The sequence below is a fragment of the Phalaenopsis equestris genome, unplaced genomic scaffold, assembly GCF_001263595.1.
Source record: "Phalaenopsis equestris unplaced genomic scaffold, ASM126359v1 Scaffold000117, whole genome shotgun sequence".
Lineage (NCBI taxonomy): Eukaryota > Viridiplantae > Streptophyta > Magnoliopsida > Asparagales > Orchidaceae > Phalaenopsis > Phalaenopsis equestris.
In genome coordinates, this window is record NW_018164559.1 from 215,205 (window position 1) to 233,384 (window position 18,180).

At 40.7% G+C, this 18,180-nt stretch overlaps 1 protein-coding gene across 3 annotated transcripts in view; it reads left to right on the forward strand.

Moving 5' to 3' along the window:
* LOC110021029 (ubiquitin carboxyl-terminal hydrolase 5) overlaps positions 1–18,180 on the forward strand; it is a 131,501-nt gene that overhangs the window by 103,084 nt on the left and 10,237 nt on the right. For all 3 annotated transcript variants that reach the window (XM_020719349.1, XM_020719350.1, XM_020719351.1), the window contains 2 exons: positions 8,591–9,166; positions 10,160–10,433. In XM_020719349.1, coding sequence (XP_020575008.1) covers positions 8,591–9,166; positions 10,160–10,433 — 850 coding nt within the window. The remainder of the gene's footprint in view (positions 1–8,590; positions 9,167–10,159; positions 10,434–18,180) is intronic.

Genomic DNA, 18,180 nt, shown 5'->3' on the forward strand with positions numbered 1-18,180 from the left:
GCATAATTTACAAAAAATCCCTTGGGGAGAGGGGGTGTGGAGTTGGGCATTAACTCCTATTTCTTTCCTGGCATGACGCATTTTCATTCAAATTTTTCTACTCCAATCATGTCATGTGATGATATATTAAAATTGAAAGGTTTGAGAGTCGCCTCTCGTTGTTACTTGTGTAATGCGGCGGAGGAGACTATAGAGCATATTTTCTTCTCTTGTCCTTTTTCTTTATTTATTTGGAGGAATGTTGGTTTGTGGTTTGGCACTATAGTTACTCCTGAGAGGAATATTTTGCTCACTACCTTGATTTGCAATCTGGACCGTAAGCAGAAACATTTTTGGCAAATTTACCCTTACATCATACGTTGATTTATCTGGATGGCTCGTAATGACATTATTCATGAAGGTAAGGTCATTCAGAATATGATGATCTTTACCAATATCATTGCTTACATTAATAAACTGTGAAGAATGGGGAGTTTTAAAAAAAAAGTTTCTTTTCGGGCATCAATTATTTTCTTTCTTTGGGACTTTTCATCTCCTTCTTATGTTGATACTCCTATAGAGGCTGAGGCTCGAGATATTTTAACGGCTGCTATTATGGCTCAATTTCTCAGCTGGCAATTTATTATTTTTGAATGTGATAATCGTATCTTGGTTGATATTTTGGCAAATGGTGCCGACGCCCCTTGGGATATACTTTATTATATAAAGAGGATTAAAGACTTAATCTCAAATATGAATGTCATGTGGAGTTTCAATTACCGGGAGGGTAATCAACCCGCTAATTGGCTTTCTAACTTAGGTAGTTCCACTTCTATTTGTAGGGTGGGATCTACTCCCCCCTTCTTTACACACTCTGCTAGTTGGTGACAATATTGATGCTCCTTATATTCGAAGGGATATTTCCTCTTAAATCAATTTCTTTAGCTGGGTGGTATGTTTCGGCCCAAGCTCTTTTTTGGCCTGTATTTACTCCTATTTATTTATATTTGGGTGCTTTGGTTGCTTGGTTTTGTGTGGAGCATGCAACATATATATTTGTTTCACATGGTGGATGGTTTTATAATACTAGCATAGAGGCCCAGGGCTCCTTTGTGACATATAAGATGATTATTTTGGGAGGCCTATGGCTACTTACTTTGGCTATGTTTTGGTGGCATTGGAGTTGGGTCTTACATTGGATTTTGGCTTGGGGGGATTTAGTGGAGATACGGCATATGGGATTTGCAGTAATTTTTCTAGATTCACGGTTATGTAAACGGGCTTGATATCTTCGATTTGGAGGCTCATGACTCCAAATTTATACGGGTCTTCCACTCTTTCTCTAGGACTGGAAAGTGGCTCCTTATTTATGATATGCATTTCTGGAAGGGGGGTTGGAGGACCGTGGAGCATTATCTTTCTTTTTTTGGTCACTTGTCTTCTTTCTTGTTTAGTGTTTTCACAGTTTTTGAGCTGCAGGTTTTTGAATTTTGGGATTTGCTCGTTGTTGCTATTTCCAATTTTCAAGACGTCTTGTTTTTGGCTTGCAACTTGCGCTACCTTCTGCTTCATTTGTTATACATGTACATATGGGGTATACTTCAATTTTTGGGTATACGTTTTGGTTGGATGCATGTATATTTTGGTTTACATTTATCTTTTTTTTTATTTTTGTTTCCTTTTTGGGTGGACTTGTAATGTGAAAAAAGGAACCCCTAGGACTATATGTATTTTCTTATTTTTGGCGGGGATCATTTTTCCCTTCAATATTTTGTAACCGCCTTTGTTATTAACGCGTAAGAAGTCATGAATAGCTCTTTCCTTAAATATATATATATATATATATATATATATATGTATAATGTCTCTTCTCCACTGCTCCGCTCCTTCGCTTTGCTAGGGTTTTCGCCTCATGGAGAACCCTAACATCTGCTTCGCTGATTCTCACTTTGTCGAGCTCCTCTTTCGTCGATTTCATTTGTATTCGTCATGCTTTGTGCTTTCGTCCTTCATCGCGCTTCGTCTTCGTCGCGCTTCGTCTGCTTGCAGAAGAAGGGCTCACGTTCTGTCGTGCTTCGTCTTCGTCGTGCGTCGTCTGCTCCCGTCCCCTCGTCTTCGTTTGCTCATCAAAAGACCATCTCCGGCAGTGCATCATCTGCTCTAACCCTTTCCCTGCAAGCATTGATTGCCCCAGGACGTTCCTACGCCATCGCTCTTGCTAGCGACAGCCCCACTTGCCCTCTTATTTCGTGTATGTTCCCGCAGCGATACCATGACACCTTTGCGCAGGGTGTTGACACCTGATTTCTTAAAAAAGTATCCCGTAAAAATGGTAAGTTTACAATCTTTCTCTCTGAAGCCTAGATCTCCATTTTAGCTTCATCCTGTCGATTGGTCCTAGTTGGTAAATTCCTCTATGGAAACCCTAAAATCGATGTAATTCGAAAAGAGTTTGAGCAAATGCGTCTGAAAGGGGAATGGAAGATTGGTAAATTGGACGGTAGGTACATTCTTATCCAATTATCAGATGATGAAGACAATGCTCATTTGTTTGCGAGAATACTCGTTTGAATAGATGAATGTGTGATGAAAGTTTTAAAATGAACAGTTGACTTTGATTCTCTCACCAAACCTCCTACCATTCGTGTTTGGTTGCGCTTCCCGGGTCTGAAGTTTCATCTCTCCAGTCACGAGTTCCTCTATTCCTTAGCTATGGTCTACGGTAAACCCCTCAAAATTGATATTCCTATAGTTAATCTAAGTCAGTCTTCTGAAGCCAGAGTTTTGATTGAACGAAACATTACTTTACCTTTTTCGGGTGAGATCTGGATTAGCTCACAACACCTGGATTATTGGCAGCGGGTATAACTCGAACAGTTCCCTTTTTTTTTTTGTTTATTTTCATATCTAACACTATGAGCCGCAATCCCTTTGTGGATGTATCACTTTTCCTATGATTAAAGGGTTGACTTATTAGCTGATTTTGGGGTAATTTGGTCATTTGTTAGTTATTAAGTTGATCACATATTTTTTATAAAACACATTCAGGAATATATGATTGTTGCACTAATCGTATATGTGGATATAACTCTTACTAGTGATGATGAAAGAGAAATTCTTAAAATCAAAGAAGTGTTGGGCGCTAAGTTTGAAATTAAGGAGCTAGGATGTAGGAGATATTTCCAATCTTGGAGGTTGCGAGATCCAAAAATAGTTTGCTATATTATAGAGGAAATACATTCAAGATCTGCTAAAGGAAACTATGATGATTGGATGCAAACCTACTAATACTATAATGGAACCTAACAAGAAGTTTAACAAAGAAGAAAGTATCTATGTGGATAAGGGAATATACTAAAGATTGACCAGATATTTCATACTCTGTCAATATTGTGAGGCAATGCATGAATTGCCCAATTGAAGTGCATTTATAGACGATTTATAGGATTTTGAGATCTTAAGAAAACTCCTAATTATGGATTAATTTTTAAGAAAACTAGAAACGAAGAAGTGAAGTCCTACACTGAGAGTAGTTAGACAGGAGAACTCACTGACAGAATGTTAATCACAGGTTATTGCTCATATGTATGGAAAAATTTGGTTACATTGAGAAGTACAAAGCGAGTGGTTGTTTCGAGAAGCAATGTAGAATCAGAGCATATGACACTTGCCTGGGAGATATTTGAAGGGATCTAGATTCAAAAATTGTTAAGGGAACCGGCTTGTTCTTCACATAGGCTCATACAAATGTTTTGTGACAGTCAAACAGTATCAGTATTGAAAAAATCATTTGCATCATGAAAAAATCATGCACATCGAAGTTGATAGACAATTTATCTCTGTAAAGATCAATGTGGGATTTATACATCTAAGCTACATCTCGACAAACCAATAAGTCGTTGATGTCTTCATCAAAGCTCTTCTTTTCAGCACCTCAAAATTTAATACCAAGCTCGGCTTCTACAATATTTACGACATAACTTCAGGAATAGTGCAAAATCTGAGAAGATTTGCTTTTTTTCATATTTATCTTTCTCATGTGGGACGGCCACCACCTTCAAATCTTGGAGGATTTGATTGGGATATCTTAGCAAACCTTTGGTTTAGTTTATTCTCTTCCAATTTTATGTTTTTTTTATTTTTTTATTCAGAATTATATCCTTTCCAAATTTAGCTGTGATACTGGAACTAGTCAAAACGAACGAGAACAAAAACATTTTTTATTAAACAAATGAATTAGGGCAACAACACGACTCAAAAAGAAAATAAAACACATCAAAATCCTATCTCCAGTTGTGACACAAAGAGAAGATGTGAAGATGGTGGAGTGTTGGCGCAGTGGTTGAGAGTAGTAGTGGCAAGTAATGGGGAATGGGCGTTGGAAGGTAGGGATGGTGGTGGTCGGTGACTAGGAGTGGGGGAGAAAGGGTTTGGTTGGCTGGTGGTGGAATTGGGAGAGGCGACAAATGTCGGTAGGTGGTGAGGGATTAGGAAGAGTTTGCAGTTGTACGCTGTGGCTGGAGGGAAAGGATGGCATGTATGGCTGCAGGGAAGGAGGTGGCAGGGTGTTGCTTGGATGTTGGATGGCCTAGACAGTAAGTACTGCTGCAAGAAAAGGGGATGGTAGCCCACAGGGAGGAATAGGGTTGACCGACAACTAAGGAAACATAAGGGGGAAGATGTAAGGAGGAAATTAGAGTGGATACAACACCACCTCGAATCAGGATACACTCGGAGCACAATCCGTCGTCGGATACAACTTTAGCAAGGGGAAAGGAAACTCCACATAGAATCTGAAAAAAAAAATCACACCAATAATTCAAAAAACACTCACATATATGATAGTTAATAGGTAAAATAGGAAGGGGGTCCCTCTCTTGGGTGGCAACCAGAAAAGGAAGGGGAAAAGGGGCTGAAAACAGGGGCTTGGATGGGGGATACGCTGTATCTCTCGCTTCTAAGAAGACCGATCGGTCCAACATGGGATTGGACCAGGATCCATGCTGGATGGTTTAGCAACCAGTCGGTTCAGTCGGCTCCAAATTGCATAGTGTCGCCTCTCAGGTTCTGCATTTCCTGCATCCCGTCTTCCTCGCTCGTGTCCCATCTCCCAACTCCACGTCAATCTCCTAGGGTTTTTTTTTTTTTTTTTTTTTTTGGGGAGGGGGGGAGGGAGGGAGGAAGGGGGGCTTTGACTTTTTTCATCAAAGCTTCCGGTTCTTCATTTGCAATCCTAGTAGCACCTGGATCCCACTAGCGACCGCACCATTCTCCAAGGTGCCTAAAAGTCTTTCCTAACTTAAGAGCAACCATTCACAATGGTCCAATTTTCTGGGAGTCTACTGTTGAGCTGAACTGTGTGCCCCGCCTTTGTTGCTAAATACTCTCGTAATAACCACAAATGGTTTAACCATATATGAAGTGGGGGTAACTTGTACCTTCTCGTATGATGGTGGCGTTGGTGGTAAGGTATTGATCTTAATATCCTAAAATATCTTTTGTTGTGCCTTTCTCATTTCTGGAGCTGGTGTCCAAGTCCTATCATCCCATGTCTTCACCAAAATTGATGCCACCGATGTTGCTTTGTTGGTAAGGGCTCATGTGATCTCGTGCTTCGCCGAAGTAGGATGAAGTGTTTTCCATCATTGGTGAAGGAATGTGTATTCTTGAATCTGTCTTGTTGAGTCCTCTAGTCAACTGCCACGGTCTTCGTAACAAAAGTTGGCAGACATCCATGAGATCACATCACACCACACCTGCTCCTGTAGCTAGCTCCCAATCAAAAACTCCACTACGCTTCTCTGGTCAATGTTGACTTTGTTCTTCTTCTTCAACCATGTCAAAGAATATGGCTGGGAGTGCCTCTGAGTCTTGAGACCTTAGTGTTCTACCATCTGTGTGGATGTCACAATCTTACTGCTGCCCCCATCGATGATGATATTGTATTCTTTTCCATTCACCATGCAGGGTGTAGAAGATATTGTGGTAAAGCCAATGAGGATTCCTCGTATCCTTAGCCTGTAGGATTCGCGAACGTGGTGGATGATACGCCTCTCCATGTTCCTCAGTATTCTCCTCGTCCCTAACATCTTCTACGGTAAAAGACACGACTTGGCTTATCGACAAGCTGGAGGCAATGTGTCCAAATCCGTGGCGTTTGAAACACTTTCTGGCAAAGACTGTAGCTGGTGTACTACTCTTCTCAGGCTTCTTCTCACTGGGGGTGGCTCTATCCTTATCCGACCTAGCTTTCTCAACTCTCTGAGGCATGCTTTTACTGATGTCTTGAACTGTGGGGGGGACTGTCTGGCTGGTGGTGGTTGCATATTCTGTTTCTACTGCCTCTCCAATTTCAATGCTAATGTCAGGACATCTCCAAGTGACGAATAAGGATGTAATTGTATCACATTGCTAATAGAGAGTTTCAGGCTCCCAAGTTACCAGGCTATAGTGTGCTCATCCGACTCGGTTAGCTCACATTTCATCTGTAAGTGGTCAAATTGTGCCATGAACTCCTCTGGTGATGGATCCCTCTAGTACTGGTAGTAGAGTCTCAGAAACACATCCTGACAATAGTGGGGTGAGAGGTATTTTCTCTGCGTCGCTTTCTTCATCTTCTCCCATTTGGTAACCTTCTCGATGTCTTCTCTTTCTCTCTGTCTCTGTAAGTTGTGCCACCACAAAGAGGAACTTTTCTTCAACTTGATAGAAACTAATTTGACCCTCTTATCCTCTAGCACATCCTTATACTCAAAGATACATTCAATAACTTGCCTCCGATCAATATTCTTCTGAATCCATACCTCCCTCAAATTATAGCAGATCCACCTTGATTTCGTACTCACAGTGTCCTCCAACGGATGGCTCCTTTCTAGGCCTCCTTTGATACTGGATTCTGAAACGTCATGACCTTTCATCTTCATTACTGACATCCTCCTTATGGATAGGGTTGAAATTTTTGTCTCTTTTGCCTCTTTGACTTTTCCTATCACCATCAAGGGTGTGTCTCTCCAAAATGTCATCCTAAATGTTTGTCAATCTCTATTGAAGTCGACAGATCTCTCACTGTATCTCTCCCTAGGTACACATGGGCATGTTTCTCCTAGATGACATGGTTAGGGTTTGGGATTTGTAGAAGTGGAAAGGGTAGTTAGTGGTAGGAAAGATAATTTTTGATTTATGGTGGATGCTAGGAAACCCTAAGATAGGACTAGGGTTAGGCTGGCGTTGATACTAAATGATACTGAAACTAGTCAACAACAATGGGAACGGAAGCAATTTTTACTATGCAAATGAATTAGGGTTACCCGACTCAAAACGGAAATAAAACACATCAAACTCCAATCTCGGGTGAGGATCCGAAGGTGATGGTGGCATCGGCGCGATGTTTGAGAGTACTGGTAAGGAATGGAGAATAGATGTTGGAAGGTAGGGATGTTGGTGGGCGATGTCTAGGAGTGGGGGAGAAAGTGATAGGTTCGGTGGAATTAGGAGAGGCGTGAGGAGGTTTTGGTAGGTGGTAAGGGATTAGGAAGGATTTGAGGTTGTACGGTGTGTCTGGAGATGACAAGTATGGCTGCTGGAAAGGAAAATGGGGCGGCAGGGTGCTGGTTGGTGGCTGAATGGGCTGAACAGCAAGTACTGCTGCAAGAAAAGGGGGTGGCGGGCCAACAGGGAGCAGTAGGGGTGGCCGACAGCGAAGGGGAGATAAGGGGGAAGACGTAGGGAGGAAATCGAAAAGGATAAAACACCACCTTGGAGCAGGATACAACCGGAGCACCATCTATCGTCGGATACAGCCCTAACAAGAGGAAAGGAGACTCCACATAGAATTTGAAAAGAGAAATAACACCAAACCTAACCCTAATTCAACAAATAACCATATATATATTAGCTAATAGATAAAATAGGAAGGGAAGGTCCCTCTCTTGGGTAGAAACCAGAAAAGCAAGTGGAGAAGTGGCGGAAAATTGGCGCCTGGTTGGGGGATATGCGGTATCTCTTGCTTCTATGAAAATCGACCGGTCCGGAGATCCATGCTTCAGCAACCAGCTGGTTCATTCTTCTCCAATTCGCAGAGTGCCGCCTTCCGGGCTCCGCGTCTTCCATGTCCCGCCTTCCTCGCCTGCGTCCCACCTCTCAGCCTCGCATTAGTTTGGTACATTTGTAAATAAGGAGGGATTGGTTTCCCTATATATATGTACTCTATTTATGAATAATTGATGAAGCAATTTTTCTCTCCAAGTAAATTCAACATATCAAGATATGTATGGAGCCATTAACATATATGCAGACACATTCCCATTCCATTTGAAGCCTTTATCATCTTGTCAATCAAGTGAAATGATATTTTATCTTAGTCTGATGAAATAAGCTGCATTGCAGCCTGTTTGTTCGGGTTATGTAATTCCTTAAGTTTCTTGTCACTTTTCATTACTTTGTCCCAAAACCTTAAAAGCCCTTTTTCTCCACAATATTGTATTGTACTATCAAAATTGCATATATGGTGGATGATGCAACCACATTTTGGACTTTATTCGGAATAGTTTTCAATTTTTTTTTGTTTAGTATTTTCTTAGCCAGTACTCACATTTCTTTCCAACTTTTTTAGTGAGGGGAACGGAAGCATTAAGGCGTGGAAGCCCTACGGTACTCCACTTATGGCTCCATTTTTGGGTGATGGGTCCGTGCGATGCGCTGATATCCGAAGGACGTTACAGAACATGCTTATTCCTATGCTACAAAGTCAAAAGTCGCAACCTGGTTGTCTTTCAAATTCATTCTCACGTGTAGCATCGTATACTACTGACCATTATATTAGTACTGATGAGGAATGTGCTGAGAGTGATCATAAAGATGGAGGAAGCAACCATGATAGATCAGAAACAGACTGCCACCTGTTCCTTGAGTTGGTTGATGAAAATGATGAGCTCATAGATCTATCAACTGTAGAAGAGAAGCCTCTTAAGCTGCGGTCATATTCATCTTCTTCATCATCAACAGTAGTATTTATCAATTGGTCCCAGAAGGATCTTCAGATCTATGATACTCGCCGGCTTGAGATCCTTCCAGAAGTATACAAATATGGCCCTCCGTTACCTAAAAGATCTCGTGGCGAGCCTCTCTCTTTATATGCTTGCCTTGATGCTTTCTTGAGGGAAGAGCCATTGGTTCCTGAGGACATGTGGTCAGTTTCATTATGGTTATGTTTTTTCTTCAATGAAATGTTTTCAATGTAGTCTGCTATGTTTTCCATTAGTTATTTTTATTCTCACGGGTGTGATTACATCATTATTTTCATGACTCTTATTACGCATTTGTCTGCAGGTGCTTGAAAATTTGTGTGATTGCTTCAACAATATGATTACACAAATAAATACATCAATTAGCTATTGCTTAGTATAATAGACTAACCATGTTATCAGTACTGAGGCTTAGTTAGGAAATACTTTGAGGCACTGCGTTATGTTGTTCCAAATAAAGGAGCTAACACTCTAATAGGTGTGTATGATATGTTCTGCAAATTAGATGATGTTGTAAAACTATGGAGACATACACCTCATGCGGAGTTTTTGTTGCATGTTTTTTATATTAATCAAAAGGCAAATTTAAATCTGTAGCACACAATGCTTATGTATTTACATATCTCACATTTAAACTTTTATATTTACATAGCACTTTGGTGTTTTAAATCTATGCATTAAAAGTTATATTTTGCTATTAAAAAGTGATAATAGTGTTATTTTTAATGTGCTATTAAAACTTTGAGTGCTATGTGTGTAAATATAAAAACTTAGGTGCAAGATAGGTCAATACATAAGACTTGTGTGCTATTGATGTTAATGCCCCTAATCAAAATTATGTTATGGAAGGGTATTTGGAAACAAACAAATGAAAAGTATTACCAGATGAAGCCAAAGTATAACTATATTGGTGTGTAGTATATAAAACTATTCATGTAATCTCCATTGTAGCTTTTATTTCTTGCATCTTTCCTTTTCTTTTCTTTATTTTTTATGGTCATTTGAGTGCAGTAGAGGGATTGCTAGGATCCAACAAGAGCTAAGATAGTGTTACTGTCCTGACATTTGAAAATATTGAATTTACACTCATCTCCTAAATATATCCTTGTTTTCTTGATTAGATTTATGGCCAAATTTGATATTTTCCTTTTTAAAAGGTTCTGTCCTAAATGCAAGGAGCAACGGCAGGCAAGCAAAAAATTGGATTTATGGAGGCTTCCTGAAGTTCTTGTTATTCATTTGAAGAGATTCTCTTTCAGTCGGTCTACTAAGCAGAAGTTGGAAACTTTTGTCAATTTTCCCATTCATGACTTTGATTTGACTGATTATCTTGCCAACAAGGGCAATTCTCAGCGCCAAACTTATGAGCTGTATGCATTGAGCAATCACTATGGAAGCATGGCAAGTGGACATTACACGGCACATATAAAGGTGAGCATTTAGCTACTTCTTTGTTGTTTAATGATCTTGATAATTGCATCGTTTTCTTTAAGTTGTGTCTTTGTGCCTCAGTTTTCATTTGTTCAGTTGTGCTAGTAATTACCTTATTGTTTTCAGCATTAGTGATTTGAATATGAACAACTCATCATCATTTAAAGCATTCATTGTTGGTCCTATCCAAACATTTTGGGGTTGGGCTAATTAATACTCAGCAAAATCATGGATTCATACTAATCAAACAAGGGGGTTGATACCAGAGTTAACCTAAACCCCAAAATGAAATATTAAATATTATTACTGGAAGCAAATAGGCTTTTACAACCAACACATTTGAAAGAAAAATTGCAACAACAGGCACAAACAAACACAACTAGAGTGTATCCCAAAGATGGTGGTGGTGGTCGGCGCGGGGGTGGAAAAGATGATTGGCAAGTGGACGGTAGCAAGGCGGTTGTTTGTCGAGTATCGGACAGCCAACAAACACTAGAGTGATGTGGGAGGGTTGTTCGGGTGATGGAAACAATGATGGAGGGTTGAATTGGTGACGGCAGCAAAGAGGAGTGACTGGACAGCAGCAAAACGGTTGGAAAGGGAGGTCCTGAGTTGCGACGACAAGGGAGGAGGATGGCAGCAGTGAAGGGGAGGAGTTACGGCAATGCTGACAAACTAGAATGAGGAAAACAACTGGTCGTGCGGCTAGAATATCATAAATAGCCAGAAACATCTATATAGGGTGGCTGCAGCGAGCGAGAATGACGACAGCGGTGGGAAGGAGTGGGATTGTAAGACAGCAAAGGGAGGGCTGTCCTGGGGCTGCAGCAGCCAGGGGAGATGGCTGGAATGGTGGCAGCAAGGTGAGAGGCGGTTGGAAAAGATGGTAGCAAGTGGAAGAGGAGGTGGCTGGCGGCTTAAGTTGCAGAAAGACAGGAGTGTTGTCTGGTGGTTCTGGCAGCTAAGAAAGATGGTGGAGACGGCTAAGGGAGGTGTGTGGAGGATGGGAAATCGAGGAGAAATATCTTTGCGTGATCGAATGATAGTCGGAGCACCATTTAATCCTTGGGAGACTGTCACCACCTCAAACGAGTTACAGTCAAAGCACATTCTTGCCTTTGGATACAATTAGGAGGGGAACACCGTTAGCCGTTGGCTGTCCTGAACATAAATATATGCAAAACTCCAATCTAAACCTTAATACAACATATATATAGGAAATGAGTGGCAATCTAAACCTTAATACAACATATATATAGGAAATGGGTAGAAATAAATGAAACAAAAGGAGGAAACTCGCTGAAAATTTGAAAGGAATAAAAAATGGACCCACTCATTTTGGTTGTGTTATTCGCGTGAACTAGCACACTTGTGGTTCGCATCCCGCACTGTAATGGGAGACATCACAGGAGCAAAAATCGTGACAGAAATCAAAGCAGGAAGCTCCTACATCAATTCCCAGGATTGAGGTAGCTTCGACCTCATCTGTTAAAGCTTTTGTCTTCTCATAATAGTCAGATTGGCCCCGTTGAGGGTTGCCGAAATGTTGCAAGCTTCTGTTATGTCAATCCTATCGGCGTTGTCATTCCAAAGCATATCTTGATGGAATAAGTAATCCACTTTTGGCACAATCTAAGCTGGAATTACATATAGATGCACATTTTCACAAAGTAATTTTCATGCTCTCAAGTCTGTAGCATTCTTCTTCCACTTCTCGTACTCGGCTGAATGTATCTGATAAACAAGCTTGTTAAAAAGAATCAACTCTGGGATGAAATTTAAGGTAGGCCAGATCACACTGAAGTGACCACTTAGGAGATGTCTTTTCTTCGTCTTCTTTGAAAGGTTTTGGATCCTACTGTAGAATTTTTCTTACGGCTATGCTCGTAAGATAATTTCCAACACTGTTGGTCGTGCCTTCTGTTTGATCATCTATCGATGGGTATACTGTTGAATTAATTGTACTACCTAAACAATTTCATATGGTCTTCCAGAAGTAGCTTAAAAGCTACTCATCTCTAATATGTTGGACCTCCCTCGATAAAGCAACTAAAAAAGGATGCAATATATTTGAAAAGTCTGAATTTCTCTTTTATAGGGTTGTCATGCCTCTGGTATTGGTTCCTCAAACTCAATACCATCTTGGACAATCAGTGCTAATTCAGTTGGAGTCTCTCTCATGGCTCAACTTGAACAATCTGCATTTCTCCCTCATTGGTTGGAATTTGATCCTCATCATTCATTTCCTCACCTTTTTAGTGTATATTGTGTCATTGCTCGTTTCTTCAATAATTCTCTGATTAGTGAATGAGATCATTTTCTTGGTTGGGCAATCTGATTCAATGTCAAAATTCATTGCACTTTAATCACTTCCTGACTGGAACGAATTTGGGAAAGCTCCACTCTGAACTATTGTTATCTTAGGTGAGGTTGGCTTGAACGTTCTGTTGAGTGTACCCTTGTTGCTTGACCATGGGGTTGACCCCTGTCTATAAGATGTGATGATCGTTTAATGATGTGGTCTTTCCATCTTTGAAGTTGGGATCTGAACATTCGGTCTATAATGAGTTGATAGGAATTGGTATGTAGTAATTTTACTCTTCCCTTCTCGCTATCAAAGAAACTTCAAGTTTGCCCACCACTGAGATGCACTCTTCCTTAACTTGTTGGCTTTCAGTTTTATCAGTCCATTAGGTGAGATGCCCTAGCTCTCAATAACGCATTCTAAGGTCCCGAGTCACTTGATGCTTCGTCTGTATCCATGTGGCTATCAAATTATGACATCCACGTTTACTTCAAAATTCTGGCTTCTCTAATATTTTATGCCAGATTTTTGGAATGGTTCTTCATCTTAAGGAGCGAATTGAGTTTGTGTGACCCCTCTGAATGGTTTTTTTTCCTCAATTTCATTGAGCCGTTATAGCACTCGGAAGAGTGTCGTTGTATATCTTCCATTGTAAACTCCTGATCGGAGTTCAACACTTATCTGCTTGGAGGCATGATTAGGGTTTAGGTGTGGGTGGATGGAAGGAGGTTTGTAATGGTGATAAAGGTTGGGGAAAGAAACATTAGTGGGGGTGAAGATAGGTTTGGGTTTGGAGGATGTTAGAAACCCTAGGGTAGGCTAGTGTTAGGGTGGCTATCATACCAAATGATATCAGAGTGAACCCAAATCATAATAGAAACAATAATACTATTATAAATGATATCAGAGTTAACCCAAATCATAATAGAAACAATAATACTATTAGCGAAAGCAAATGTACAATTACAACCAACAAACTTAGAAGGGAAAATACAACAGACACTAACAAACACAACTAGAGTGTATCCCAAGGATGGTGGTGATGATTGACGAGGGTTTGGAAGGTGACATGAGGCTGGAAAGGCGGTTGGCAAGTAGAAAATAGCAAGGCGGCTTCTTCTCGTGTCAGGCAGTAAGAAAAGAGCAGTGGGTGATGTGGGAGGGTTGTCTATGGTGATGGCAACAATGATGGAGGGCTGAAATGGTGGTGGTAGCAAAAAGGAGAGACTGGACAGCAACGAAATGGCTGAAAATGGCGGTCTTGGTTTGCGGCAGCAAGAGAGGGAGTCAGAATGAAAGTGAGGAGTTGTGGCAATGGCAGCAAGTTGGACTGAGGGAAACGACCGGTCTGGTGGTTGGCATAAATAAAAAAGGCCAGAACGACTATTTGGGGTGGCGGGAGCGAGTGGGAATGACTGAAGCGGAGACAGGGAGGCGTGGAATGACGAGACAATAAAGGTAGGGTTGCCTTAAGGCTATAACCGCCAGGGGAGATGGTTGGATAACTAAGACGGGCAGTTGGAATGGGTTTCAGTAAAGTGGGAAGTGGTTGGAAAAGGATGTCATCAGGTAGGGAGGTGGTGGCTGGCTGGTGGAGTTGCAGGAAGACAGCATGAGTGTTGTCTGGTGGTTCTGACGGTGAGGAAAGGTGGCGGTGGCAGCGAAGGAAGGGTTGTCGAGAATGGGAATTCAACGATAAATATCTCCACTATGTCAAACTATAGTTGGAGCACCATTCAATCCTTGGGAGATGGTCACCACTTCGGACGAGTTATAGTCAGATCATCTTCTCACCTTCAGATACAACCCTAGAAGGGGAATACAACAAGCCGAAGGATATCCTAAACAAAATCTTATGCAAAATTCCAATCTAAACCTTAATACAACATACAGGAAAGATACAGGGACGAGCCAAAAAAAGTAGCTAGGGACGAGCCAGTTTAGTTCTGCCTCTGCCTCTAGTTCTAGGGTGATCTAGGGTTCTAGGGTGAGATCCAGATAACAAATTGTTGAGTGTCGAGTCATTTCCCGAAGTAACCAAAGAATCATTCATTAGGTTCCCGAGCTGAAGTTTACCTCTAATCTTCTTCCTCCTTGAATAGAGCTGACATTCCTCCTCAGAAGACTGGCTCATCTGATAATCGTGTTGATAAACAAAACGTCGGGCAGATAAAAGCTGATGAGCACCAGAAGAAGGATTGTCAACTGTTGCAACGACTGTAGGTTCGTGTGTGAAGCATGAATTGTCTCCTCTTCACCTAATGTTTCCTGCAATTGAGGAACGCCGGGCAGATAAAAGCTGATGAGCACCAGAAGAAGGATTGGCAATTGTTGCAACGACTGTAGGTTCGTGTGGGAAGCATGAATTGTCTCCTCTTCACCTAATGACCTAATAATTGTCTCCTCTTCACCTAATGTTTCCTGCAATTGAGGAGGGTTTGAAAGTGTAGGTTGCTCAGCAGGGCCATCCAGCTTCTCATCAATCGCAGAAATAGTATTTTCATGGGGAGGGTCCACAGGGGCGATTAAATGCAATAAATGCTAAATGCTATAAGTTTCACCATAATTTGAAATATAAAGATCAAGTGAATAATATATATTATTTTTATCAAATATAAAGATCAAGTGAATAATATATATTATTTTTATCTTTTTTTTTTTTTTTTTTGAGAAAGCCCTTGGGCTAATATATCAAAAAGAAAGAAAGATACAGCTATAATGTATGAGAGGGCCCAAGCATGGAACCCTACCCACACGGTAACACCACATACAAATGGTTTCAGAAAAAAAAATACAGAAAAATACATGAGAGCCCAAAAATCAAAAGTGTCAAAACACGTAGTATCAGGTAGTTAGAGAGCGACCCAAATTTGCCCTACCTTTGCCTCTAGTTTTAAGAAAGGAGACAGCTAACAAATTGGTAAGATGAGTTTCATTGTCGGTAGTAACCAATGTATCGTCCAATAAGTTCTTGAGCTCGAGTCGGCCTCCATTCTTCTTCTTCCTCCTGGAATAGAATTGTCATTCATCATCCAAAGGCGGACTCATCTGATTAGTGAATTGTTCTAAAGTGTGTCAGACATGTGTAGGTTGTTAAACATTGAAAGCATCTGCTTCTTGTACCAGCTGATTTTTTATTAAGTCAAAAGAGCACTCTCGTGTGTCTTGACATGTAAGTGCGTCTTCTTCAATAATAATGTGTGGTATAGACACGTTTGAATTAGTACCAGTAGTATGGGGAGATGTTTCATGATACTCCAGATTACCATGCTCCAAACCAGCAGGTGGAAGAGAGTGTTTTGGGAATGAAGGTAGCTCCATCCCCAATGCCGAAACCCTAGCATCCCCAATGCTTCATGAGACTCCAGAATTTTATTTACTGGGAGGTGGGAGGTGGGAGGTGGGAGGTGGAAATATTTCATTCTAACATGATTGTTGGTCCCATGTTTTGCTTGATATAAGGGATACAAGGTATTTTAATCTCAAGGTTTCGAATACTTGGGTAGACGGTCATTCGAATTTTCCTCCTCATTAGCATTTTGGGGATGGAGGGAGCTACCTTCATTTCCACTATTCCTATTGAGCCTCAATTGCAAGATACTCCTTTGAAATTTCCCGTGACAAACTCCATTACTAAATCTCTATATTCTTCTTTACATAATTTTCAAAAGCTCCCTTGGGGTGAGGGGTGTGGAGTTGGGCTTTAACTCCCTCTGTCTTTCTTGGCGTGGCGCATTTTACATTCTATTATACCATGTGATGATATGTTAAAGTTGAAAGGTTTGAGAATCGTCTCACGTTGCTGTTTATGTAATTCGACAGAGGAGACTATCAAGCATATTTTCTTTTTTTGTTTCTTTTCACTATTTATATGGAGGAATGTTGGATTGTGGTTTAGCACTATCGTCACTTCTGAGAGGAATATTTTGCTCACTACTATGATTTGCAATCTGGACAATAAGCAGAAACATTTTTTGCAAATTTATCCTTACATTATATATTGGTTTATTTGGATGGCTCGTAATGATATTATTCATGAAGGAAAGGCCATTCAGAATACGATGGTCTTTACTAATATTATTGTCTACACTAATAAGCTGTGGGGAATAGGGAAATCTTATTGTCTACACTAATAAGCTGTGGGGAATAGGGACATCTAAAAAAAGTTTCTTTTCGGACATCAATTATTTTCTTTCTATGGGGCATACAGTTTTGGATGAGAGGAGGCTTCTTCATCTACCAATTTTTAAAAGTTTCTTTTCGGACATCAATTATTTTCTTTCTATGGGGCATACAGTTTTGGATGAGAGGAGGCTTCTTCATCTACCAATTTTTGTTAGATGGCGGCCACCTCCTAGGGGCTGGATAAAGTTTAAGACGGATGGGAGTTATAAAACTAATAGTGTTGGTTGTGGGGGCATTGCTAGAAACTATGCAGGGAACTGTAGACTTTTCTTTTCATCTCCCTCTTATGCTGATACTCCCATAGAGGCTGAGGCTCGGGTCATTTTAACGGCTGCTATGATGGCTTATTCTCTCAGCTGACATTTTATTATTTTTTAATGTGATAATCGCATCTTGGTTGATATTTTGGCTAATGGTGTCGAGGCCCCTTGGGATATCCTTTATTATGTTAAGAGGATAAAGGTTTAATCTCCAATATGAATGTTATGTGGAGTTTCAATTACCGTGAGAGGAACCAACCCGCTAATTGGCTTGCTAATTTAGGTAGTGCCACTATTATTTGTAGGGTGGGATCTACTCCCCGTCCCCCTTTACACATTTTGCTAGTTGGTGACAACATAGATGCCCCTTATATTCGTAGGGATGGTTCCTCTTAGATTATTTTCTTTGGTTGGGTGGTATGTTCAGCCCAGGCTGTTTTTTGGGTTATTTTTACTCTTCTTAAATTATCTCGGGATGCCTTGGTTGCCTACTGTTTCAGGAAATGAGTGGGGCAAGTAGCAACTATACATACATTATATGGTGGATAGTTTTTTGAAATTTACATGGAGGCCCATGGCTCCATTAGTTCGTATGTGATGAATAATATGGGAGGCCCAGTGCTCCTTATTTTTGTTACGGTTGGGCAGCTTATATTTGGTGTTTTCTTGTTTTTAAGGTTGGATGGATGCTTATACATTACTTTAGATTCCTCTTAAACCTTTTGGTGGCCTGGTAGACGGTTTTTGCTTCGGGTATTAGTCTGGGGGGGCTTATGTGGAGATCTGACATATGGGATTTATTGCAGTTATTTTATGGGAGATACTGTTGAGAATGGTTATTAGAGGTTTAACTTATTGCTCCAGCTTTACATTTTTTCGGTGAATGGGTTTAATCACTTCATTATGGAGGCTCGTAGCTCCAAATTTCTACGATATTTTCACTATGTCCTGGGCAGGACTATGTCCTGGGCAGGACCGTGGGCATTTCAGGATGGGG